The sequence below is a fragment of the Fundulus heteroclitus genome, chromosome 6, assembly GCF_011125445.2.
Source record: "Fundulus heteroclitus isolate FHET01 chromosome 6, MU-UCD_Fhet_4.1, whole genome shotgun sequence".
Lineage (NCBI taxonomy): Eukaryota > Metazoa > Chordata > Actinopteri > Cyprinodontiformes > Fundulidae > Fundulus > Fundulus heteroclitus.
In genome coordinates, this window is record NC_046366.1 from 24,900,510 (window position 1) to 24,926,351 (window position 25,842).

Below are 25,842 nucleotides of genomic sequence, written 5' to 3' on the forward strand. Positions count from 1 at the left end.
GTGACCGTTTGCTCACCGCTGACTAACAAACATCTGAGGCCTCCATACGGCAGCTGCGTTGACGACAACATTAAAGCAAACAGATGGACTCAATTCACTTCTGGTTATCAGAATCAGATTTTTATCTGATTCTGATTATTTTCCTTTCGCTTCAGCCATGTTTTACCCTGTGTTGGCCTATTAGGGCTGGACGATAATTCAATAACAATATATATCGATCGATAATCGTATATATTGGTGATAGAAAAAAAAAGGTTCATTCAAAAGTTCAATAGATTAACAGTTTTCCTTCCTTTTGCATTTTAGCCATGTAGGTTAATATTACAGTCATTACATCCTCCCAACCAATCACAAACACAGACCCAGGCACCAAGCTCCGCCCCCTTTAAAGAGTTCAGAGGGCACATTATTTTTTATTTTTTTAAAAGTTTGGTTAAAAGTTGGTTGAATAAAAGGTTGAATTTGAATTCAGTGTTTGTGTGTTTTGTATCTAAAAATAAGTAATTAAACAACAGCATAAAATTGCCAGGGCTGCACTTAAAATATATGTTTTGAATCTGTTGATAACTATTGATATCGATCAACTTGATTTCTATTTTATCGATATGCTTGTTTTCTGCGAGCTACTGTACGTGACGTTATGCTAGTTTTCTGTAAGTGTTTTGTTCTTTTCGTGCCGCTTACCGCAAGCATCGGGGTGGTGAGGAGTCCCCAGGCGAAGAACTCCAGGAAAATGACCACCACCGCATGGTAAACACTGGGCTCGCCGATTCCCTGAGGCTGCAGGGAGACAAGAGACACACAGACAGAGGCGGTTAGTCGGTCTCAGAGGACTTCCAGGGGTCTGATGAGGGCAGCAGATCCAGCTTCACGGCAGCATCTGTCGAGCGATGAAACAAAATGATCACATGTGACCCTCAGGGACAACCCACGGCTGAGGAAGGGCGAGGGACTCGTCGTTTTCTCTGGACGCTAAGCGGCACCGTCTGTGCACACACACTCTGTGCTCTGAATTCGACAGTTTAAAAAAAAAAAAAAAAAAAAGGTTGCTTTGTCGAAACGTTGAATCAAACATATTTTATATTTTGGAATTAGTTTGTCGATTTTACTTTAAATCGGCTGAGAGTGCGCCAGGGTAGAACGTGTTTTGCTGCATTCAGCAATGAAGCCCTTTTTTTCTAAATCAAAAATAATAAATGGAGAAAAGAAAAAAAAAAAGACATATTAAAGCTACTGTGCACCAGGTGAAGGTAAAGTAGCACAATGTGCTCTGCGGGGATGTTTATAGGTCACGCTAAAAAAAAAAAAAAGAAACCCAACTATGATAAATCTGTAGTTAGTGAAGCATAAATAGACATCCTGATTATCACTAATAAAACTGCCTGCTTTGTGTGAAAGGCGCGTCGTTCTGCACGTGAGCAAAGAACGCTGCTCAGCGAAGACAATTAGAAGCCATAATTGCGACTGATAAACAGGCCAAAGCGGGAATTTTAATTTAATTGACTCCATTTAATCCTAGTCCAGTGAAAAGCAGCGCACAGTCCTGCTTGGGGTCTCCTCTGTAACCGCTTTTCTTTCAGGTCGTGTCTGTCGACGCGACTGACACAAATTGAGGAACAAGCTTCAACTGATTCATGCAGCTCGTGCAACTTCCTCTAAATGAAACGGACGCCCAGCGACACATCAGGAGACGTCTCGCTGCCGTGGACTGGGGCAGCCGTCGCCCCCTCGGCCTGCTACAGGCGTGAAACCATTATGTCTGAGTGGTGGGGTCTAGACAGAGCACAGTCCCGTCCAGCGCTCAGGAGCCGACACGTGTCAGTAGTAGGGTTAGGAGGTGACTGGATGGTGACATGAGGAAATGAGATGATTGTCATTTCCCTGTTTTCATGCTTACGACACCCACTTGCTGTAGATTTTCAGTAGGATTAGCATCCAGCTGATCGTTTATAACTAACCTCACTTTCCCAAAAGCCTCATGTAGACCGTGACTATTTACACTCCATACATAAGTGGATTGCAAACATTTCACCGTCAGTTTTAACACACGCCTGAGGCCGTAATCACCTCCAAGCGACCGACGCTGGAAAGCCAGACCGGGGCCCAACCCCAGCTGTAGGTTTTAAAATGTTTTAAAGTTTTCCGCTGTACGGTCCCAACTGTGTCAAGTCCTTTTAATGAGAAGCTGCGACCGGAGTTTTCTACGCGCGTGTTCAGGTAACGCCGTGTTAAACTACAGTAAAGAAGGTGTTTGTTAAACAGTCGACTGTAAGCTCTACCCAAGCAGACGATCCGACTAACTTACCAGCAAATATCGGTTTGTTACAGCTGAGTTTACTTAAGTATCGCAAAACAACGCGCTCACAACTTATTTTTTCAAAAACCGCCAAGGCACGTTGCAGAGTCACAAAACATAAATAGTGAAATGATCACCGAGGAAGAAGAGAAATTGTTTCAATTTGGGATGATTTGGCGAGTTCTTGACGCTCTTTATAAAGCTACATAAATTACTGACAGAGGTGTAGAGCGGAGAAAAAAAACAAAACAGATCCAGATTTTTACTTGAGGGCAATTTATGCCACAAGAAATTGGTTTGCGACCAGAATACGTCGCTTTAAGGCTTGAAGACGGAAAAATCCTCTCCCTTTTCCGGTCAGTGAACATAGGTGAGCGTTAACAGGTCACAACAGTTTCCGTAGCGGGAGACGTGGAGAGTCTAAAAATCAAATCTCTTTACAATCCTCAATCACGCCGCATCCGTTCTAAAGCCGTCACTTAAAAAGACGACTCAAGGTTAGCCTTTTTCAGAACAACTCTGGCGTTCAGAGATCAAGTCACACGAAGAACAAAAGGTGTAAGATGTTGCTTAAAAGGAAACTATTTTATACTGAGGCATGTGGGCCGTTCATTCAGGATGCAACAATTGGGAGTTTATTGCCAGCGGATAAGAGGCTGAATGCAGTGCAGCACATTTTCTCTATTTTCTTTCTCTGTTTTTTTGATGAGTCCAATTCTGTGTATTATGGATCATGCCGGATTAGGAGATGTTGCAGGCCTTTTGGGAGAGCTCGCGGTTTAAGTGAGGGTCTAGCAACTGTAGAGGAGACAAAAACCGAGATTAATCTTCATAATTAGTAATGCTAACAGCCACATGGAGATAAAAGACAAATAAAAACAGTGCAGATAAAAACAACAGAAGGTATAATTTACTACGAGTAGAACAGAATAAACCAGTGGGTCTTCAACTTCGCTTTAAAAGCACCAACAGACCCTGCCTGCCTGATGTCCTGAGGGAGCTTTGTTCCACAGGAAAGGGGCTCGAAGAGAGAAGGAACGCTCGGCAGAAGTTTTTCTTCGCGCTTTAGGGATTTTTAGAAGGCTAGCGCCTTGAGATCTGAGAGCTCGACGAGGGACATACAAATGCAAAAGGTCCGCGAGGTAGGAGGGCGCCAATCCGTTTAAGGCCTGGTAGGTGAGCGACAGCATCTTGAAGTCTGCTCGGGCATGAACACTGGGGTGATGTGCGCATATTTCCCAGTTTTAGTTAAAACGCAGGATACTAAAGAACAATGTCTTTGTTTTAAAATAAAAATTAAATATTGTTAAGCTGCGGAGCTGTGCATCTCTTTCTCACACACAGTGTGAAGTCACTTCTGGACCCATTAGAACTAATTAATGATCGTTGAAATCAGAAAGGCTTCTTAAGGATCCTGTACAGTGATAGTAAATCAAGTCTCTTTCATCACAAATATTAATTGAGACGTAGATTTTATTCATTTACAAAACAAACCTAGTAATGTGGCGCACATTTTGAGGCGCACACACAAAATAAAAGAATAAAAAGTGATATTAATATTTTTTTTTTTTAGCAAGGTTTAATTTATAAATACTCTGTCCCAAAACTTGGAGAGGATTTGATCCCATTTGTAGAAATTATAGATAGATAGATAGATAGATAGATAGATAGATAGATAGATAGATAGATAGATAGATAGATAGATATGTAACTCTGGGCTGTTTTTGAAAGATCACCGTTTCTTTTTACTTTAAACATTTAATCCTTCAGAGTAATTTTTTTTTTTACATTTTATCCAGAAACTATAAAAAGGTATGTTGCCTTTTTAGCTCCTAAAAAGAAACTGCACACAGTTAACATTGGTACAGGAGGGTCAGAGCGTCACAAAAATCAGTGATCACAAATAAGTCAAAATAAACCTCTGATCGGTGCATCTCTAATATAAATCCATAGAATACGCTGAAGACGACGTGTTATTGACTTCTGTTGAGTAAGAAAAGCTGGAATCAACCCTAATTACTCTGGAATGCTGACTCAACTTGTATTAAACGATACCAAAACACAGTATTTCAATGCTGTGCCTACAACCAGGCACAAACCTGATGGAGAAAAATGACAAGTCTTTTCTATTCTGACGCAGTAGCTTAACGAGAAAGAAGTCACGTGTAAAAACATACAAATGTCAAATCTTATTAGATAAAAACACAGTAAACACAAAACAGCTGAAGCAAACGTAGGACTTGGAGCTAAAGTTGGGCTATTTAGGATGTTGTTGTCTTATTGAGAAGTCACACAGTGTACACATACTTTCAAAATGAATCCGCAGGGAAGAGATTGTAACATGCTAGGTAACTTAATAACTCATTTCCAGATAAACCCCTCGGTGTTGTTGACATTAGCCAGCTAGCGTTACCTGAGCTGACGTGTAAAGCACTAGCAGGCCGCTGCTAGCCGCTTAGCTAACAGCCAACAGCGTTTAACGGTCAACATTATACCCGACAGACAGCCGTAAACAACTCCAGCTCTGCCTGCTGTGTTTGCATTAGCTACACAAGGCTTCCGCCTAAACAGACGGTCCAGAGCTACCGCTTCCAACCGTACGCTAAGTTAACGAATGTAAATAAATATTTAACTCACACTTCCTCCATCTTTTATTATAATTTTCTTTGCAAGAAGAATGCTGCGGTTCAGCCGCTTCTTCTTCTTCTTCTCCCCCGTCATTGTTAACTTATGTCCATCCTTGATGTCAAAGGGTCATCGTCGTCCCCACCAAAAGCAAACTAATATTCTAAATTTGGGCTACTAAGCTCATTACACTTCAACTATAGGCAGCTAGCAGCGAGCTAACTAAATGATGATTTCTCATCCCCACCTCACTCCAGCTCGTCTTCCTGTACCAACACTATAGACCCGCCCCGCGCCGGGAAATGACACACCACAATTGGCCAGCGGTTACAAAGGCGACAGAACCTCGCATCTGATTGGCTTAGATAAAGCCAACGCCGCGATCCTCGCGTTTTGATTTGTGGGGATCACACCGCGGGTAACCAGGAGGAAATACCATATATGGTGATCCCTTGTGTTTATAAAGAAAGCAAACAAGCTGTTAGGTCATTTCCAAGAAGAAGTAGTCGGTGAACACATTAATCGAAAATAAGAGATAAATATAACGCGGTATGTCATGAATACTACCGGTGCATTTCACAAGAACACCCAAAAACATTTTTTTTCTATTCAGTTTAAAAAGTTTAACTTAAAGGTGCATGAGACACACAGCCATATAGTTCAACTGAATATTGCCTAAAACCCAACAAAAAAGGAATTTTGTGCAGAAATGTTAGCCTACTTAAAAGTATGATGTATTTTTAAAAAAAAACTAAACCAATTCTTGTTGGTGGCTCCTTTTTCATGAATAAATGCACCTACCTAGCATAGCATGGAGGCTAACAGCCCAACACTTAAACCCAGGTTGCTCCAATAGCGGCCTTCACATTGTCTGCGTCATGAGTATGGTGTCTCTAATCTTTTGCATTCCTAATGAAATACTAAATTCAAGTTGAAAAGCAGCATCGACTCCAAACACAGTGCAAAGCTTATTAATCTCCCACAAACCTTTCAGGGGGCTCTGCTTCTAAATACACCAAATGGTACAACACATTTTCCTTCCACTGAACTTTCCACTAGCATGCTTGGATACAGCATTCTGTAGCTTACTCTCCTTGTGGAGGATGTTGGTCATGGTCTGCTGGGCAACTCCGGAGTCAGCAGTCTTCCCCACCATTGTGTGAGCCTTTATGTGTAAACAACCTTCGTATTAATCTTTTTTGACATTCAAATTATCTGAGAAATTTTGGGTTTGCATTACCTGTAAGAAACAATCAATAAAATAACAGAAAGAAATTGTTTAAATACATCTTTGTGTGTATGTATTATCTTTGTAATATCAATCTGGAATTGAATTACTGAAGAAAAATGATATTCAGATATGTTAATTCAGGTACACAAGTAAATCTATTTCACATCCATTGTTTGCAACGTTCAAACAAGGACAACAACTGGAATTACGTTGCTTCATGGCATTTAAAGGAATTTTATTATAAACCTTTTGTACATAGAAGTTTGAAGAACCAAAAGTCTAAAAACTAGAAACGCATAAATAAATGTCTTGTGCCAACATATGAACAGAAAAAAAAACATGTTACAAAGTTAGCAATTTCTATAATATACCTTGTAGCATAATTTATATTTCCCACTTATTTTTAACTAATACATTTTGTCTTGATTCCCATTGACTCATTTTATTTTCAATCTTTTTTATCTATTCAGTTTCTCGTCGTTTCATGGTTTGATTTTTAGACGTATCTATTACCCCAATGCACAATATTTAAAGTTATACACTCTGTATTATTATTTGTACTTCTAGAGCAAGAGATATTTGAAAGTTATTTATTTGTTTCAGATATTAATACGGCAACAAAATGCACAACACCCATTTTTTTTCAAAATGTACCGGCAAGCAAATAAAAAAAAAGGGAAAAAAAGGAGTATAGACACTGGATCACTTGCTTTGTCATGGCAAAAATGCTCAGTCATACTAAAGGCAGCAGTTATTTTCACTAATCTCAGATTATTTAATGTCAAACTACAGGAAACTAGAAAAATAAAATAAAGAAGCACATTTTCCCAGTTAAATTCCTTATCACAGTGTCATATGTTCAAAACAAAGTTCCTAAGTACAATTTTAGAGCATCTATGGTGGAGTAACTAAATATTTTTTTCCCTAACAAACAAAATAGGGTTTACTTGATTCCAGGACACTGTCCATCAGTAAAGGAGACACTTGCTTTACAATTTACATTTTGTTGCATTGAACTGTTAAAAAAAAAAACTTTAGTGCTTTAACAAAGTGTTCTGTACAATGATGAAATTAGCTATTATCCCCTTATAAAGATCAGAAACAGTTCAGTGTCCCTCTCATGAGGACTCCAATACAACAGGTCAGCACGATGTAATTTTCCATACGGACATTTTCTCAGCAGCAATGACAAATAGAGTCTCTGTAAAACAAAGTGCACTTTCTTTTAGGTGTCTTTACACACATACTTGGGGATATTCATACAATGAAAACCGGTGGTATAAGTGCCATCGTTAATCTACAGCCTCGTCGATATAAGGAATGTCCAGGTCGTCAAAGCTCCCATTAAAAGTCTTGCGGTTGACCTGCAGCTGCTTTTCCTCTGAAGCCGGGGTATCTTGGCCGGGCAGCGGGCTTGTAGACTGAGTAACATCTGCGTTTTGTCCAGAGGTCAGCTCCGCCTGTTTGGTAGGTGTTGGAGCTAAGCGACTCCTGATTCGCTGTCCCAGGTCAGCAGGTTTGGACGGGCATTCAGGTCTCAGAACCTTCGACAGCTTGGACAGCTTTCCTGGTAACAGAGACGCCACTTTGTTAAAAACATTTTTTTCTTTTTTTTGTAGTAAAGGAGAGCTTCCTGTTCTGGGTTCATCGTGGCTTATTTATAGGAACAGTAAAACCAAAAGTTGTTTTTGTTACAACCAATACACCAGGTCTGTTGGGGATTCAAAGGATACGAAGTGAGTGTTTTCAAACTCTGACATGCCCTCTGAATTAACCACATTCTGCTTTCACTTCCTGTATAATTGAATGACACAGCACGACGATACACCGGATATTTCACCGCAGCCTTGAGCTGAAACAGGCGAGCAAAAACCAAACCTCAATTGGGAGCTCTGCAGCAGATGATACTCATCTCCACCTTTAGAACGCCACTGCAATATTAACCCCAGGAGATTTAGAGGTAAGGACGTGAACGGAAGCGTGACCTGAAAGTTTGCTTTTGGTTGGTTAAAGTAAGACTTGTTTCTTTAAGAAACAAAAATTTGTAACTGTTCTGTTGTGATGTTTTTCTTTCAGCCTGAGGACAGGTGATGTCATTGCAGGTAAAGGCACGGTACGTTCACTATGATGGAAATGTAAAAAATGTGACCCTCGTGACTCATTTTCTGAGTATGTGTTAATTCAATAAAATGCGACTTATGTTTCTGGCCAAGACTATCCACATTCATGCACCAAAGCACATGTTCCCAACCTTTAGCCTTTAGCTAACAACTTTCTACGTTTTTATTTCAATATGCATAAGTGCTATATGGTTGCATTTTAACTAGCAAAAGTATTCTTCTATTTTTATGTTTGTCAATCATCCATCCATCCATCCATCCATCCATCCATCCATCCATCCATCCATCCATCCATCCATCCATCCATCCTCTAACACGTCTATCCTTTGAGGTCGTGAGGGGTGCTGGTGCCTATCTCCAGCATTCAATGGGCGAGAGGTGGGGTACAACCTGGACAGGTCGCCAGTCTATCTCAGGGCGTTTGTTAATCATTTTAACAGCATTTTCAGTTTTTAAATATTGTGCCTTTTACTTTTTTTTTACTGGGACAATTGTTACTTTTGTGTCTTGCTGTGTTAAGCACTTTGACCTACATTTGTGTAGCTCATAATCATGGTATAACCAAGTTTATTCTTAAGTAATCTGTCTAAGATCTTTTAATGCTTTATACATTTGGTCACAGAACAAACTTCAATGCACCTCATTGGGATTCTTTAGGAAATACCAATAAAAAGTTGTGGATAACTGTAAAGTGGCAACAAAAGGTTACATGGTTTTCAACATTTTTACAACTTAAGCTCCCTGGAGTCAATCTTTGCAGACCAACCTTTTGTGTGATTGAAACACCCCTTCTCTTTTGGCCTATTGTTCTGCCGGGTTTGCACATTTAGAGGAGGACGTTTTTTTGTCCATTCTCCTTTTTAAAATAGCTCTAGCTCACCCAGACTGGATGGCTCCAATCAGGAAGACCTGGTTTGAAAATGACTGGTGACAGCAATGTTAAAACAGATGTCCATCATATTTAGGTCTGGACTTTAACTGGACCATTCTGATATATTTCTATGCACTGAAGATCTGGTCGTTTGTTTAGGTTGCCATCCAAGTCAGTTTTTCCACCTGGACTGCACTGTGTTTAGCTCCATCCACTCTACTTGTCTGTCTATTGAAAAATAGCGTACCAAAGCATGATGATGATGCCAGCACCATAATAAACTGCTGAGGGTGTAATCAGTGCAATGTGCAGTGTTACTTTCACGTCACACATATAAGGTATGGCATGTAGATCAAAAGCTTTGGCTATCTAACTTTTCCAAAAAGTCCAGATATGTGGAGCGCTGGACTAGTTGTTTGGTTAACAGATTTCCCCACCTGAGCTGTGGCTCTCTGCTGCTCCTCCAAAGTTACCATGGGCCACTTGGCTTCTTCTCTGATTAATGTTCTCCTTCCCCAGTTTAGGGGGACAACCTGTCCTATACCCTTTCCATTTTCAGAAGATGGACTGAACAGATCTCAACGAGCTGTTTAGTTCTTGGGATATTGTTTTATAACTTGACTCTGCTTTAAACCGGTTTTTATTTAGGGTTTGCAAAGTAATTGGGAGTGAACACAAATGCAAGCCAACTTTTCAAATTTTTTGCTGAAACAAACAACAAGTTTAAACACATTTTTCTTTTCTCTTCACATTCACAAATGTGCACAACTTGCATTCTCACTTGAAGTTTTTGGTTGTAAGATGAAACAAAGGGATAAAGTTAAACAGGAATGAACACTGTTGCATGTCCCTGTACAATCCCAGAGGAAGGTTAAAGCATCATACCTCTCTACTGACCTTCCGAGTCAACGCTCCCCAGCTGGTCCAGGCTGTCTGAGCTCACCGATGATGCCGAGTCCAGGACTTCACAGTCAGAGCTGTCCTGCTCCAGTTCAGGTAACCTGACTGCTAAGTCCACCCTGCAAAGGAAAGAAAAACCAAAGACTATTTTGTACCAAATCTTTTCACTTCAGTGAGTGAAGGGTTGAACAATCAACTGTTTCGGCTTACTTTTCTTGCTTAATCGACTTGATCCTTTCAATAATGTTGTAGTCCGACTCATCGGGCTGCCCTGTGTGTGGAACCTCCAGCTCTGAAGGCGTTTCAAAGACCTAGAAAACACACACATAAAATACAACAATTTGAGAAAAACTTAAAATTACAGCCAGATGCAGCCCAACGTGGACTGTTTTTTTTTTTTTTTTTATGCCTCACCGTGTTTTGTCTCCTTAATTTGAGTTTATTGACAGCCTGGGCCTCTGCATATTCCAGCTTCTGGATATCTTGCATCTTCTGGTTGTAGCGTCTTAACTGCTCATTGATCAGGATCTCCACACAGCTAAAGGAAAACATTGTAAGGGACGCCTTATTTGGAAATACTTGTTGTATACAAGTCTATAAATATACTTCATCATGACGCAGTGTGACAGTGTTGAAGGTTTCCTCACAGAGTCGTTTTGGGCACATCTTTCATACAAAGGAAGGGGTCACTCAAGTCAGGTGAACGCAGGATGCAGGGGGCGAACACAATAGCCAGGGAGGACGGTGACATTTTATTGTGCTTCTCTTCCTTTGCAACCCTGAAACAGACACTAGTGAATATCTTAGGACTTTACAAAGTAGTTAAAGAGAAAAAAAAGGCATCTTCTTACTTGACTAGGTGAAAAATGAGCCGCTCCAAAGTGTTGTAATTAGCAGAGGGAAGCTCATCGACCTTTTGGTATACAGCCCTTATCCTCTCTGGTTTCTCTGGCAGCTCTGCATGTTAAGGAAAGGGGAAACCGATGATTTTCACATTGTGTGAATGCAAAACAAGCTTGCATGCTAAATATTCAGTATCTAAAGGTTTTCTCACCCACAGCATGCAGAAAGTCGTTGTAGAGAGAAAATGTCATGAGGGGATCAGGAAGCTCTCTAAGCCAGCGTTTGACGAGGCCTGAGATGGTGTGGATGGGGTAGTTGTCCAAACAAGCAGTTTCAGGATCTGATGGAGCAAGATCAGAGACAAAGGTAAAGCATATTATAACATTTATTACCGCTGTAATACAACATATGGGAATATAATCTATCTATCTATCTATCTATCTATCTATCTATCTATCTATCTATCTATCTATCTATCTATATTTCAATTGTTAAGTTGACCATTACAGGACTGGATTCTTTTTTCCAAAAAAATCAACAAAAATTAAAAAAGTCACAAATTTTATGTCTGAGTTTGTGTGCAAAGAATTTCTTACTAGTCTGCAGAATCTGGTGGAGTTCCCTCGCTCGACAGGCTGCACCCGACTTTCGGTAAATGCCCTCAGTGTACAGACCGTTTAGCTCCACATGCATCAGCAGCAGCTCCATCACTTTGGGCACGGGGTTGGCTTTACTGGTCAGGACACACACCTGAACCCCAAAGTGTAGTGAGCCTGGAACACTGTCATCCTTACACACAAAAAGACCAGGACAAGTTGTATCAGCAAAGAGATTTGAGAAAATGAAAATAATTTGATTCAATAGTTGATTTTGCTTGTAATATATATATTATATATATATATATATATATATATATATATATATATATATATATATATATATATATATATATATATATATATATATATATATATATATATATATAAAAAAACAACAACTCAGTTCTCACCTGCCTGGCACACCGTGTTGAGCAGTCTGTGATGATTTTGTTTAGGCATTTCTTGTGACAAATTAACTTGCAAGCTAAAAAGGAAACAGATGACCTTTAGTTTTGTATATAAATGTAAACCGTCCGTTCTTGCATGAGCATAATTCCACATGGGGATTTTTAAAATTGCAGTTGTTAAGTGGGTTCACAGATGAACCAACACAAACATGGCAGCGCAGGAGGACACATGCGTAGCTGCTGCTATCACATCTGTTTGGTAAGAATCCACAATTTCTTTGAAAAAATAACAGCGAGAAGTGCCAGAACCAGGTTAGCTGGTTGTGGTTTCTCATCCATACCATGATTGGCCAAAAACCAGCCTTTGGTAGGCGGGCACTAGGTGTCGCTTCATCCAATCAGCCCAGAAAATTCAGATGAATGTCCCTCCTCTCCCCAAATGGATTCATTGGGAGCAGAGCCAGATTGATAATGTTCAGAACGGAGAGTACTACACATCATCATTCTGACTGGCCAGGTTGATGAACATGCATTTCACATACTAATGTAACGTTTAACCAGTTTGCCAGAGTCTCATGGCAACAGATGCCCACAATGGACACGAATGACATTGCCCAAAATAGCAAAAAAAAAAAAAAAGAAAAGAAGGAAACAGTGAAATATTGCAACTGATTTCATCATCACAATATTTACCAATACTATTTTGCCATTGCAGGAATTTCTGATATCATACAGTCCTAGTGAGCATTGGAGAGGTTTTAGCTTCTTTACTGCACCCCCCGCAGCATATGTTGGTAGAATGAATCTAAAGACATCTTTTCTACTTGAAGTGCACCCTCTCTACTCGTTTCCATTTTGAACAGCAGCAGAGAAATGGACCTGCCTCTCATCTCATGTTCATGACCCTGCTTGCTAATTATGAGCTCACATACATTAAATTCAACTTTAAAAATGTAAGCACAAAATAAATAAATCTAAATGGAAAGAAATCTACTGGTGACATTCATTTGATAAGAATTGATAAGAGTTCCACCAATTATGTACCATTGATTTTGTTAACTTTTCTTAATCTGCATTTTCCCACAGTCAAACAAATAATTAACTTAAAGATCTTCCAAAGGTTTCAATGTGAGATTGTGTTATTTCAGCAAAAGATTCATTAATTGATTAATCTTTAACAGGTCTACCAATATGTTTGGAGGACACAGTAGAAAGTAACAACTTACTTTAACACACAGGGATAATATATACCGACACCTGTGTCTACTCACCGCTGCACATGTAAGCTTTCTCCATTCCCCAGATGTAGGAGCCACATAAGTCACATGACTGCATGATGTTCACTTGGTATGTGCTGAACAGATGATCCAGAGGGTTATCAAGCTGCAGGCACAAACAAATACAGCAACAACTCCAGATTATTCATTGCATTCATAAAGAAGAAACTCAGTTAAAGATGTCCAACTTACACATTTCTCATTTTTCCATCTCTTCTTTGTCGTCTTAGTAGACTAAATAAAAAGGAGAAGTGAATTTTCACAGTGAGATACAAAGAAACGTGACAATCTCTATGGTTTAAAGACTGATGATTGAGAATAGAAAAAAATATACCTTGGCTGGTTCGGACTCTACCCGCTTTATTTCCCCCCTGATGAATCCGTCCAGCATAGACTGGAACAGGTTGACCACCAGTGAGACCTCCGACTTGTTGCTCAGTCCTGCCAATGCATTCACTTTGTTACGGTAGCCATTCATCAGGCTTTTGTAACAAACTTGAGGCTTCTGTGGGTTGAAAGATTCACAAGAAGTAGATATTAAATTATTGTAAAAATAAAAAAGGCAAAACTAGAAATTATTTTCTTTTAGTTAACAAAGTGATATACCTGCAAGGAATACATGCTTTTGATGGTTTCTCTGAACTCCATGGTGGCACAGATGAAAATGTTCTCTGTTGCGGACAGCTCTTTTATTCTTGTTTGCAACTCAGTCACCTGACGACAAAAGTAAGGAAATTATGAATTACAAGATAGTTACAGGAAAAGTAAGTTTAAGGGAATTCTTAAACACATTCGCATTATATTGTGCATAAACTGCACTCAATGACTCTCACACAAACTACCTAAAAACCAACATAGTTAAATGGTATACTCACTTGATTCCCAAGGAACTCGTCAAGGTTTCGTAGCTCATTAGGATTGGTAATCTCTCGGTCCAGAGACCCGTCTGCCGGAAGTGCTCGCGTGGCCCGGCTGATACAAACAGTCGGGCTTCGATGCACCTTTGCGTTGTTGGAATTAGTCGTATGTGAATATTGTGGAGAGAATCTTGGCAACGTTACTGCAGATGGCAGAGAGATTGGACCTTTATTTCCATAACATGAGAAACATTGCTTTTAAACACAAATTAAAGTTTGGGGGCGGGGTTGGGGGGGGTGGAGGGGGTCTATTAATAAAAAAAAATCGTAAACATGTGACATGTTTTAAATCTGGGAATATCACAGACATTAGGGATTAGGTGATTTCGTAATTATTAGAAAAAAATAGTTTCAGAACAACTAACTCAATATTTAGAAACACATCAGTATGTACACCCTAAACAGTTCCCTCAGGGAACCATACCGGGGCCTATTCTCTTCAGCCTGTATGTGAACAAGATCCCTAAAGTGTGTCCTGAAGTCGGCCTAAACATGTACACCGATGACACTGTAGTGTATGTGCCTGGTAAAACCCGTGCAGCCACTAGCAGCATACTGACAAAAAGTCTTGAGAGAGGGTCCGATTGGTTAAACAAATCCCGTTTAACATTAAACCTAAAGAAAACCAAATCTATGTTCTCCAGATCAACGAGAGCTGCTAGCTGTGGAGACGGTAAAGTTTCATTTTGTCAAAGATGTTTTGCTAAAACCCCTTCTGGGTAAAACACAACACACACGGCAGGAATATCTCTTAAGATTATTGTAAGAGTCACGCTGATAGTCGGGGCCTCTCGGAAGGGGAAGATCGGGGCAAAAATCGGGCTAAAAATCCTGCCGTGTGAACTAGCCATCAGAGTCACCACTTGTGCTTTTTCATGCTAACGTTGACTGCGCTCTTCTTCAGCACCTGTCTTTAACTTCCTTATTTAATACAATGCTAGGATTTCTCTTTGAGCGTCACAAATACATTTTGCATTTAAAGTGCAGCGTAAAAATAATTCAAACATCTCTCTGTCTTCAAGCATCTAACCTGTATGCACAGTTCAGGGATATTTACGCTTCTCACTAACTGAGATTTCTACCACGGAGTGTGTAAAGGATACCCAGCTCTGTCTGGTTAATGTGTTTCTGTTTTTGTTTGCATTGGTAGGATATTACGCACAAGTTACATGGGGGACTTAATGCTTTGAAAAAATTATATTCAAACTGTTTAAACATTCTAGTTTGCTAGTTAGCAAATATAATACCAGGGAAATATAGTCTAGAGCATATTGAATACTTGCAGTATATATCCCCCTCTGTAGTGACAGTAGACATTGTATGTAAGCCGAAAACTGTTCCTTATTTCCTCTTACTAAATAACAATAACTTGAGTCGCAGTCATGTTCTACTTTCTAACATTAAGTAAATCCTAACACGTCAGATAAAATATAATTGGTCTAAATTGCGCAAAAGATAAAATAGTGCGTAGCTGATTAGAAGCACACGAGGCATCAGTATTGTTTAATTAAATAATAACAGATTGTTTATTTCTAACTTGATTTACCTGTTTTATCTGCAAGAGATTCACCAGGCACGGCAGATCTCTGTGCCCGTTTCTTCAGAAATTTACTGAGAAACCACGGCCTACAAAAGAAGACATTGTGGATCACTTCTATGTAGAAGAACCTAAAGAAATTAACTATTATGCTGCATTAGATAAATGATATCCCAGAATTTTTCAATAATTTGTAAATACCTAAAAACGGAATAGTTTTACCTATCAGGAGTTGTAATCTGTGACTGCTTTGAGCCACGAAAATCGGTTTCGGTACTGGTTCCTCCTGCTGGAAGGCTGTACCTTGAACAGTCCGGTTCCGATGGGAACTGTAACAAGAGATCACAAATGTTCTGCAACTCAAAATACAAAACCATTTAACAACAAACAAAAAAACTCTTAATCTAAAAACTAAACAGTTATTGTTCACTTTTCAAACTGATAGTTCCCCTAATCCAACTTCAGATTCACTGCTGCAGCCCCAGCTGTATATTCTCTGTAGCTCCTCCACCACAGAACCAGAGCCCAGACCATGAAGTAAAATGGTACCACAGAAGAGATAGTCCCTCACCCTCTCCATCCGTCATATTTATCATGCAAAGACAGTGTCCTCCCACCAGCTGAATATTTTTAACCATCTGCATGAATGTGGCATTTGCTCGCTAAATGCACATAGACCAATTACCAAAATTCAAGGCACAGTAGATGTAATATAAAAGAAGAATGTAAAAGTTTTAAATAGAACCAACGTTCTTGTTTTTTTTTTTTTTTACGGTATGGCTGCTTTGGAAACAAAGCACAAGCAACGCATTGTACTATACATCGACGTCAATTAATGTTCCTGATAACCCTTTTAAGAATGACTATAATTACACCTGCTTTATTTAAAAGCAGATTGAAGAACATGGAAAAGCTGAATTTAATTAAAGTTTGTCAATGAAAAAGCAAAACATGCAACAATCTTTTATAATTACTAAAAACTCAAGAGTCTGTGCCCACTGACTCTGATGCTCGAGATGGGCAGAAAGACGGAAAGTTCAGAAATGAGCCCTGGAAATGGACTTTGACATTTTAACAGTATTGGAAAGCAACAGCTCATGTTCCTATTGTCCTTGGCTGCAGAATGAAGGATAGAGCTCAAAGATTTATGCAAGTTATCCATCCAGTCCACATGGGAGATTTACATGCAGGGCCATTGTGGAGAGGACAGTTGTGGAAGGGAAGCTCTCCCCTAGGTCAGTACCTCGACCTGGGATTTGAGGGCCCAGACATCCATACTACTGGCCGAGCTCTTCAGACTGGGCAAAGCGGGGCTGAAGGGAGGCAGCGGAAAGTCCCAGTACTCGCTTTCCTTGGAGCCCCCAAAGTTATACACCAAACCGCTGCGGGCGTGGGCTAAGCGCCGCTTGTGTTTTTTCGGCTTGCGGAGACGAACCCTTTCCTGACAGGGCCAGAGAAAGGGACAATGCTCAAAGTCAGACGTCTCTGTAAGGCTTATGCGTCCGTTTAAGGGTTTGCCTGGATGACAAAACTTACGTTTCCTGAACACAAAGCAGTCTTTTATAAACCAACACACAAGTTAACACAAAAGAAAAGAGAGGAAGGTTTTAATGTTGCACAGTTTTGATGCATGCTTTGGACTATGAAATAACACGAAGACCGAGCTTACCGGTTTGGCACCTCTAGAGCGTTCACCGCTGGAGGACTCCGACAGTTCATCAGCAGACTTTGTTTTTCCCTTGCGACTTTTTCCACAAGAAAAAAACAAACAAAATTAAACACTTGGCAGTCCTGGTATCAAGATCAAAGTTGATGATGATTCTCTAATTGTGTTAAGCAATCAGAACAGTGAAATTTCATTTCCAGCTGTTGACTTGAGACATAAATATAGTCCTTAAAGATAAAGTAAGCTACCCCATCCTAATGTAACACAACCTTGATCCCAATACACAAGCACTATTCAAACCTGGACGTGAAAAGGCTTAAGCATTGATGCATTTTTTATAGGGCTGGGCAATGATTAAAATCTTTAATCGCGATTAATCGCATAATTTGCCCGATTAATCATGATTAATCGCATTGTATGCGCAAACTCCAAGAATGAATTCAAAAGTAGTGTAAAGAGCACTTTTATTTTAATGTTCTGCTGCCATATGAACAAAAGTGTTGTAACATTTGTAGAACTTATTTTATGCTGGATATTTTCAACCCATCTATTGAATTTAGTGCACTAGTTGATCTTTTCTTCATAAGAGAACAGCAAGCACTGCAGCCAAAATATTGCCTTTTTTGATCTGCTGTATATTAGCCAGTCCCTAAGCTTGATGTATCATGAAACTGTTGACCTTTTGGGTTTTGTGGTTTTTATTTTATTATTACAATTAAATAATAATAACAATAATGTTATGTTCAGTGTATTTTTGCTAATCCACCTATTATATATTTCAATCCTTATGTAATTTTGTCTGTGTTGTGTGCACCTGCCTGTTGCTTTAATCGTATAAATTTCCCCGTCGTGGGATAAAAAAAGGATTAGCTAATGTTATCTTATCTTAAATAACACTTTTTAATATATGTACTGGGTTCTTTCAAGGTCTTAATTACATTTTCTGTGTGGGCTCCAGTAACATATGATAGATAAGATCTACTTTGAAAGTTAACATGAACTGCTGCTGAAGATGACCACTGATCTACCTGGATGTTCCATGGAGGACTGAAACGCCTCAGTCAGAGACGTCAGTCTGTGGGTCTGTCGGGGCAATGACAGAAGTTTCGTCTCCTCTCTCCGTTTCTGTGGCTCGACGTTTCCTTGCTCATGTTTTTTCACGTGCTTAGATAAATTTGTTGTGTTTCCACTGAAATTAACCGGCTTTTTACAAAACATACAGCTTGATTTCATTTACGGTATTAAAATAAAGCCAAATGGTGCTACTTCCCCTGTTCATGTTTTTTCGCTGCTGCGGTCTCTCTCAGCTGTTAGTGTGTTGAGTTTGTGTGAGAGCTGAGTGGGCAGGCCAGGCTGAGCCTGCGTGCTGATTGGCTGGCGCCGCTGAGCCATGTACGAGAGGGGAGGGGGAGAGGGAGAGTGCTGCCGTGACAGCGCGCTGCAGTCAGCGTGCGTGCTGACTGACACTGACTGAAAGCATGTGAGCAACATGCGTTAATGCGCGATAAAATAAATATCGCCGTTAATAGTCTAATGAATTAACGCAAAATTAACGCGTTACTTGCCCAGCCCTAATTTTTTAATATGTGAGAATGCATGCCAAGATGGGAAACAGCATGACAGCAGCTCTCTAAACTATCAGAATAATTTGTGGATGTTTTCATTTTTTTTTTTTTGCACATTTATGGCAAACATTGTTAATCTTACCAGAAATCATCTCTCCTTCGTGATGCTTCAGGACTTGATGAGTCTGAGCAACTACCTGCGCTGGTTCTGTCCGTTGCACTTTCTTTGCCGATGTATTGCTGAAGGGAGCTGCAAATAGAAGGATTGCTGCCAGCTGTGGCGTCCAGTGGCACAGAGAAGGGTCTGTTCAAATGGGGAACAGACCCTCTGCCCTCTTCTGTCTGCTTGCTCTGGTCCTCTTGTGTCTTCTGGTCGTCGACTGGATCAGGCTTGCTGGCGAATCTATAGTCTAAATGTTGCTGCCTCCTCAACTGTCTTTTCTCTGAGCTGTTTGTGAGAAGCATCAGTTCAGAACCATATGACAGAAGCTTGACTTCAAAAATCTCAATAAGGAAAACAGGTTTAACCATGAAAGATGTTGACAATTTGAAGCTTGTTTAAATGTGATCATCGAAGCGATTATCTGGGTTAAACAAAGACAATCAAGATCTTCTGACAGAAAAACAACTTTAGTGATTAGTTTGGTTTACCTGGAAGCAAGGTTCTGTAACCCAATCAATTTCAATACATAACGTGTAATATTCACTGGGAAAGTTTACTATATGTAGTTTAGTCATGCACAGTTGTACTCTCAATTAACTAAAGTATCACAGCAGGGTTAATTTATTCAGTTCATTAAATGAAACTCAAATATTATGCATATTCTGAACAGAACCAACTTGCACAGTTTTTTCCAGAAAGCTCCTATCAAATGTGGTGATAATGCTATCGTACAATCCCCTGGAACCTACTTTTCTATGTCTGGCATAAACAAAATGTTTCCTTTGGATAAATTGAATGAAGCATACACTTTTTTTATGACAGTCAACTGAAACCCGGCTCTTCGTAATAGTACCTGACGCCATGTTCAGCATTGGGATCTTCGTCGGGCTCCGGCGAAAGGTCTAGGGACTTACTCAGGGACGTACGCCATGCCGTCTGGATTACCGTGGCGGTTCGGTTTTGCTTCTCATAAAACTCCCGCCAGCTCCTCTGAAACCGCAACAAATAACAATTTTAAGTTTACTCTTAAAATCACATTCTTCCTTTGCTTCTGGATCGTGCGTCTTAGTTTAGTTCATATAAAGTAACATTGCCTATGAATCTAGAACTGAATTAGGTATCCCAACAGCATAATGCTACTATCACAATGATTCAAAGGGGGATATTATGTATTAAAGCTGATATGCAGTATTTATTCTGCAAATATTTTCACATAGTGTTTTGCATGTATGCCTCTAAAGTTCCCTTCTGGACTCATCTGATGTCAGCGCAAGTTTGCGCTGTTCCCTACATGACTTCTGACAAATTGCAGAGGGGATTTAAGGCGTGCAGGATTAATACTTATCCTGTTCCACCTGAGCTTTACAGTGCATCTCTGCAGCTCCTCCAGTGTTCTGATTAGCGTTCTCCTTGACTGTCCTGTTGTTTTATAGCATCATTCTGCTTTACATTTCTCCACCTCTTTATCTCTAACCAGTCTGCCGTGTTCCTTGGTCGTCTTCTTCAGTAAAGTTGTCTAACAAACCTCTAAGGCCTTCACAGAATAGCTTGATTGATACTGATATTAATTCACACACAGGTGAACTCTATTTAGAGATCAAAGAGGCCTGAACACAGATGCACAGCATAGAGTTCTTTAAATTGTAAAACATGCTGAAAACTGTGTAGCATTTGCCTTCCACTTCACAACAATGATGTTTGTGGTGGTCTGCCGGATAAAAGCCCACTAAAATACGTCAGCGTTTGTGGTTGAAAAAGTGGCTAAATGGGTGAAAGGTTCAAGGGTGCATAAATCATTTTGCTGAGAATTGTAAGTAGTTAAATTTTATGTCTCGTAAGTCGTTGATATGCCTTAAGATTTAACAGGTTTGGTTCATCTCGACGCTCATATAAGGAAGTAGCAGTACCTGGATGATTTTTGTGGCGTCCCTCTTTTGCAGAAAGTGCGCTCTTATGAGGCAGGAGCGGAACCAGCGCTGCAGGGTGACGATGTGTTTTATCACTTCTTTGTTCAGAGTCGACTGGAGCAACTGACGTTCCTTTTCTTTGAGGAAAACCTAAGCAGATTGAAGGTGAGAATAATTAACCTGAAGCTGGTTCAAAGCACTTTTTATATCACATTAACTTTAAAGCCTCACTTCCGTGTTATTTCAATTTAACACACACACACACACACACACACACACACACACACACACACACACACACACACACACACACACACACACACACACACACACACACACACACACTCCAAATCTATAAAATGAATGTCTAAAAGAACAAAGATGTAAAGTACAGGTAAGGGTGATGATATTTATAAGAAAACGAAGAAGAAGAAGAAAAAAACAAGCAGATACCTTAGTTTTTCCAATTTGGTACGTGGTCTTATCCAATCCCATCTTCTCAAACAGTTTAGTTATGTCCTCCACAGAGCCGGTGCTTTCTTTTGGAAACAAAATCCTGAACTTTTTAACAAATTCCTGTTAATAGGGGAAAAAACATGATCAGAAAGTTAAAGAAGAAACTCTTTGGCATCCACCTTAGTAAGTTGAATTTGAGATTTCTGAATTGTGCAGTGGAATGAGTGCTTAACCCTCCCCAATTATTGGCACCAATGGTTATCATTTTTAAAAAGCCGTAACATGGCTACCCTGCTGTTAATACGTTATTATTGCCAATAGGAAATATCTTAATCTTCTCCTATAATATTTCTAAAGATTAAAGCATCCAGAGAGACAGATCTTTGATAATTTGTCTTTGCACAATTTCTCCAGATCATCAATTTCCCAGTCCTCTTTCATGTTCTCTTCTCTTCAACTTACCATATAGTTTTTTTTGTAGTTTACCATAGAAGTGGGCTTCTTTTTTTGCTTGGTGAGGCATTTCCGTGTTAATTTATCACTATTTTGTAACCGTTATCCCTCTGAACGACCCAACTATGACCCATTTTCAGTTTATTTGTAGAAGTCACCAGATTTATATAAAATGTCCTGGACAAAGACTTCAATGTGCCATAACAAGGTTCCTAGGTCAATGAGAACAGAAACATGCTGAAAAGCCTCAATGATACTCCACCATGTTTAACAGTGGGTAGGAAGTGTCTCTCCACAGATTCCTCTTTGGTTTCATGTCATCTGGGTAACGTGAGAAATCCAGAGTGTTTGTTGCTGTAAATCTTAACCCTAGCCTCATCTGACTAAAGAACACAGCTCTAGTTAAAGTCCCAGAATTGTTTAGCAGACTTAACATTTTAATATTTGTGACAGGAGTGTATTTTTTTCCTCCCATATCGTCCTCTTCACTGTGCACGGGTGCTAGAGATCATGGGTCCTTGCCCAGCTTTGTTGGTCATCTTTCACTTGTTTTAAACTTTATCTACAATCCTGGACAATAAATATGGAGTTCAGTGAGATCTCAGTGGAACACCTTACTTTACCAAGTTTTCAGCTGCCATTCGGTTTTTATACTTGGAAAACGGGTTGGTAACTGGGAAAACATGGAGTGGAGGTTTAGTTTTAGTATTCTATCAAACAAGTGGAATGGATTCTTTCAGGAAGAAAAAGGAACAGAGCGAGGGCCATCATACGTTTGTAAATGTGAGGGGGTCCAAAAGTGCTCTCAAAAGTGGAGGTCCATGCCTCCATGTCACATCATGAAACAGCAAGTCGTGGATTGTTGATGACATGTTATTTGATTTACCAGTTGATAAAAATGTGAAATAAAATCAAAAATGCTTCAATTATTTTATAGCAGCTGGTCAGGGTGCAAATCACCGTTGCAAATATTATTTTGTTTACTCCTTTTAATTGTTTCTAATTGTGAGATTTAATACCACATTGAATAAATTTAGTCAATTAAATATTGGGTTTTTCAAATATTTTCTGTGTAAAATTATGCTACTGCACTAAATGATACATTTATTTTATAGGTTTTAGACATTTTTACCATAGAGGCCAATAAATGAGGAGGATGCAGTATAGAAATAGTTTTAAAGGAACCACCTACCTTAAACGTGTATTTAACTTCGTAGCTTGACTTCTGCATGTGAATCATCTGCAGTATGCCCATATACCTGATTTGATTTAGCACCACTTCGTCATCAAAGTGCAGCTGTTTCTATAAAATCCAGACAAGATGTCCAAAGTCATCATCTGTCCTGTCTAGTGCAGCATGCATAATCAAAATAAATTCTTCCGCATGGGATTGCAAATTAGAAAGATGATTTTACCTTCTCAGCGTTGGACCGAAAGCAGAAAATGAAGAATGGCTCTGCTCTCTCAATCGTCTCGATCAGTTTTCCAAGCGAGGTCTGCGAGTCAGTAAGCAAACATGGTTTTAGAGGTTACACTATCAAAACAATTCGGAGAGTAAAACTCTCATACACGTATGTATAAAAACATCCTGTAAGCATGTGGTTATCATGAAATACTATAGTATTGTTCAACTTTCACAAAGTTGCACAGATAGGCATACCTGAAACTGAGCGCTAACCGTGAGGGGATCTACTCGTCTGTCAGGGTGGAAGATGGATTTGCTGGTTCTGTCATGGTTCGTAAGACCAACGATGTGACGAAGGGAACTCAAATTCATGAGGTTCTGTTAAAAAACAAAAACAAACAAATATAAAATGTGATTATGAGGATCCACACTTTGAATCTAGCTCTGGGTGCTTACATGTGCATACTGCACATGCAAATTCTTTCACACACCTTGAATTTTTTCATTTACAAAGTCCATGATGTCAGTGTATGTTATCAAGATTTTATATGACAGACCAACACTATGGAAAAATGTATTCATAACTACACATTCTGATTTACAAGCACAAAATATATATGACTGGAATTTGTGTCCCCATTGTAAAACCAAATTGTCTTAGAATTTTATGTTTGTGCATCCATAGATAGGAACTTATATGTGTGAAAAGTGTGTAAAGTGCTGTTTATAAATTCTTTCTCATCTCAGCTGATTGGTCAATGTCATGTCAATCACAAATGTAACTATCCAATCAGAAGAGAGACGGGTTTGGCGGTCACGGTTGCATGCTTAAAGAATGAGGACGGTGCTAGCACTTCCGCTTCTCAAATTGGCATAACTTTATGTTTTAGTGGAACAAAACATCATTCCCAAGAACAGTCTTGCCATTTTTGTCCAGAAAATACAGGCCTTCCAAATCCGTCTAAATGTGACAACAGCACCCTCTGCTGTTTGGTCTGTAACTGCAGTCAGTGGTATGACTAGGTAGGGATTCTCTACAAATCTCAGAGCAACAGCTTCACTGCATTGAGGTAACATACGGTTATCTGTAGATTAACATTATTAATAAAGTGCTAAAAAAGTATATAACTTATTTTTGCAATATTTTCAGATTGTCTATTTTGGGTTTTCGAATTCTATTGATAACAAGGTTCATGGCTCTCTTTCCAAAGAGATAATCAGCCTGCAGGAAGTGAACATTTTGTTTCATCCTTTTGTTTTTTTGACCTTTTATATTGTTGTTAATATTATAGAGTAAAAAAAAAAATATGGCAATGTTGAAAAATTCTAGTTACAGTTCCCAACCACTGCCTGACAGCATTACATTTCACTATAACCTACAGTGGCTCTATAGTGGCACTATAATGACAGTGGCTACCCCCTCAGGTGTTGGGTCCTAATCCGCTCTCCAAACCCCGAAGCACAGAGGAGGCACGCTTTAATACTGCTCACACCCAATGCGTGCTCAGCTGTGGAGCATGCCATCGATTTCCTAAAATGTACAGCGGCGCTGATTGATGCATCGAGTTTCTTCATTATCGGGAGGAAACCCTCATTTTAAAGCTCGTCTTAAAACCCATCTATTTAACTTGGCTTTCAACACCAGTGAGATCTAGTTTAAAGTGTATGTCTTTGTTTTTAAACTACTTTTAATTATAATTATTTTTATTTTGTTGTGTTTTTGGATTGTACAGCACTTTGTATCAACTGTGGTTGTTTTAAAGTGCTTTATAAATAAAGCTAGTATGGTATGGTATGGTATGGTATCCCTCCTGGCCTCCCTCCTCCGCACAGACTCCTCCAGAACAAGAGGAATTCGAAAACGGAGCACGGCTCTGTGAGGATATCATCCGACGTTTAAGACAGCAATAATAAAATAACTTTTTAACAAGTTCTTTGGATGTAGACAACATATGAGCTTTTACCTCTGATTTACACATTTAATAAAGGCCTTTCTGAAAATTTGTTTCACAGCTTCTTTGCTCTTGTCTCCCTGGTTTCCATTATTAATCATGAACTAATAATGATCAGCTGGGTCATTTACATGCACATTAACATTCATGAGGTGAGTTGACCATTTATGGTTGAATGTGGGCATGTAGAGGGCATGTAGTGCGTTCTGAACACAGCATAATACAATCCCCCGTCTGAAGCTTTTCCCGCCTGAGCTCTGAATCTCCCCAGTTTGCTTTTATTTGCTACTTGTGTTGGCGTCAACTCCAAGACCAGATGAAATACATTAAAGTTAAAAGAATATGTTTAATTGCCTCTTGTATGAGAGGAGGTCACTTAAAGATGTATTTCAGCAGCACTTTACCTTCGGAATGATCTGCTTTTGTCGACTACCTGTGTTTTTCCTGCAGACAGAAAAATGGAAATAAGGTTACAAGAATTCACAAAAACTGAAAAGAAAACAAAAAAACACCATGTTGTCTATTTACTTTCTCTTTTCATAATTGACAAAGATGTCCTCAAATAAGTCGAGTGATTGTTCGTCAGAGTGATCAAAGGAGAAATCCAGAGACTGGCTGGTGCTGGAAGAAACAAACAAAACCTTTGAGTATT

At 39.4% G+C, this 25,842-nt stretch overlaps 2 protein-coding genes across 2 annotated transcripts in view; both read right to left on the reverse strand.

Annotated features, from left to right (window-relative positions):
• The window catches only part of mfsd14a2 (major facilitator superfamily domain containing 14A2), a 30,290-nt gene extending 25,095 nt beyond the window's left edge, over window positions 1-5,195 (reverse strand). Inside the window, exons 1-2 of the mRNA XM_012869488.3 lie at window positions 4,934-5,195; window positions 685-780 (exon numbers count right to left, since the gene is read on the reverse strand). Coding sequence (XP_012724942.1) covers window positions 685-780; window positions 4,934-5,017 — 180 coding nt within the window. The 5' untranslated portion in view covers window positions 5,018-5,195. The remainder of the gene's footprint in view (window positions 1-684; window positions 781-4,933) is intronic.
• A 1,175-nt stretch (window positions 5,196-6,370) lies between these two features.
• The window catches only part of myo9b (myosin IXb), a gene marked incomplete in the record, with an annotated part of 49,459 nt that continues 29,987 nt past the window's right edge, over window positions 6,371-25,842 (reverse strand). Inside the window, 27 exon segments of the mRNA XM_036138400.1 lie at window positions 6,371-7,719; window positions 10,041-10,162; window positions 10,254-10,354; window positions 10,458-10,581; window positions 10,691-10,822; window positions 10,895-11,000; window positions 11,098-11,226; window positions 11,483-11,675; window positions 11,896-11,969; window positions 13,164-13,275; window positions 13,362-13,403; window positions 13,504-13,674; window positions 13,776-13,883; window positions 14,045-14,229; window positions 15,633-15,712; window positions 15,846-15,952; window positions 16,867-17,064; window positions 17,293-17,368; window positions 18,997-19,302; window positions 19,871-20,007; window positions 20,925-21,074; window positions 21,378-21,500; window positions 23,026-23,136; window positions 23,249-23,329; window positions 23,494-23,616; window positions 25,595-25,634; window positions 25,719-25,811. Of these exon segments, the coding sequence (XP_035994293.1) occupies window positions 7,445-7,719; window positions 10,041-10,162; window positions 10,254-10,354; window positions 10,458-10,581; window positions 10,691-10,822; window positions 10,895-11,000; window positions 11,098-11,226; window positions 11,483-11,675; window positions 11,896-11,969; window positions 13,164-13,275; window positions 13,362-13,403; window positions 13,504-13,674; window positions 13,776-13,883; window positions 14,045-14,229; window positions 15,633-15,712; window positions 15,846-15,952; window positions 16,867-17,064; window positions 17,293-17,368; window positions 18,997-19,302; window positions 19,871-20,007; window positions 20,925-21,074; window positions 21,378-21,500; window positions 23,026-23,136; window positions 23,249-23,329; window positions 23,494-23,616; window positions 25,595-25,634; window positions 25,719-25,811 (3,499 nt within the window).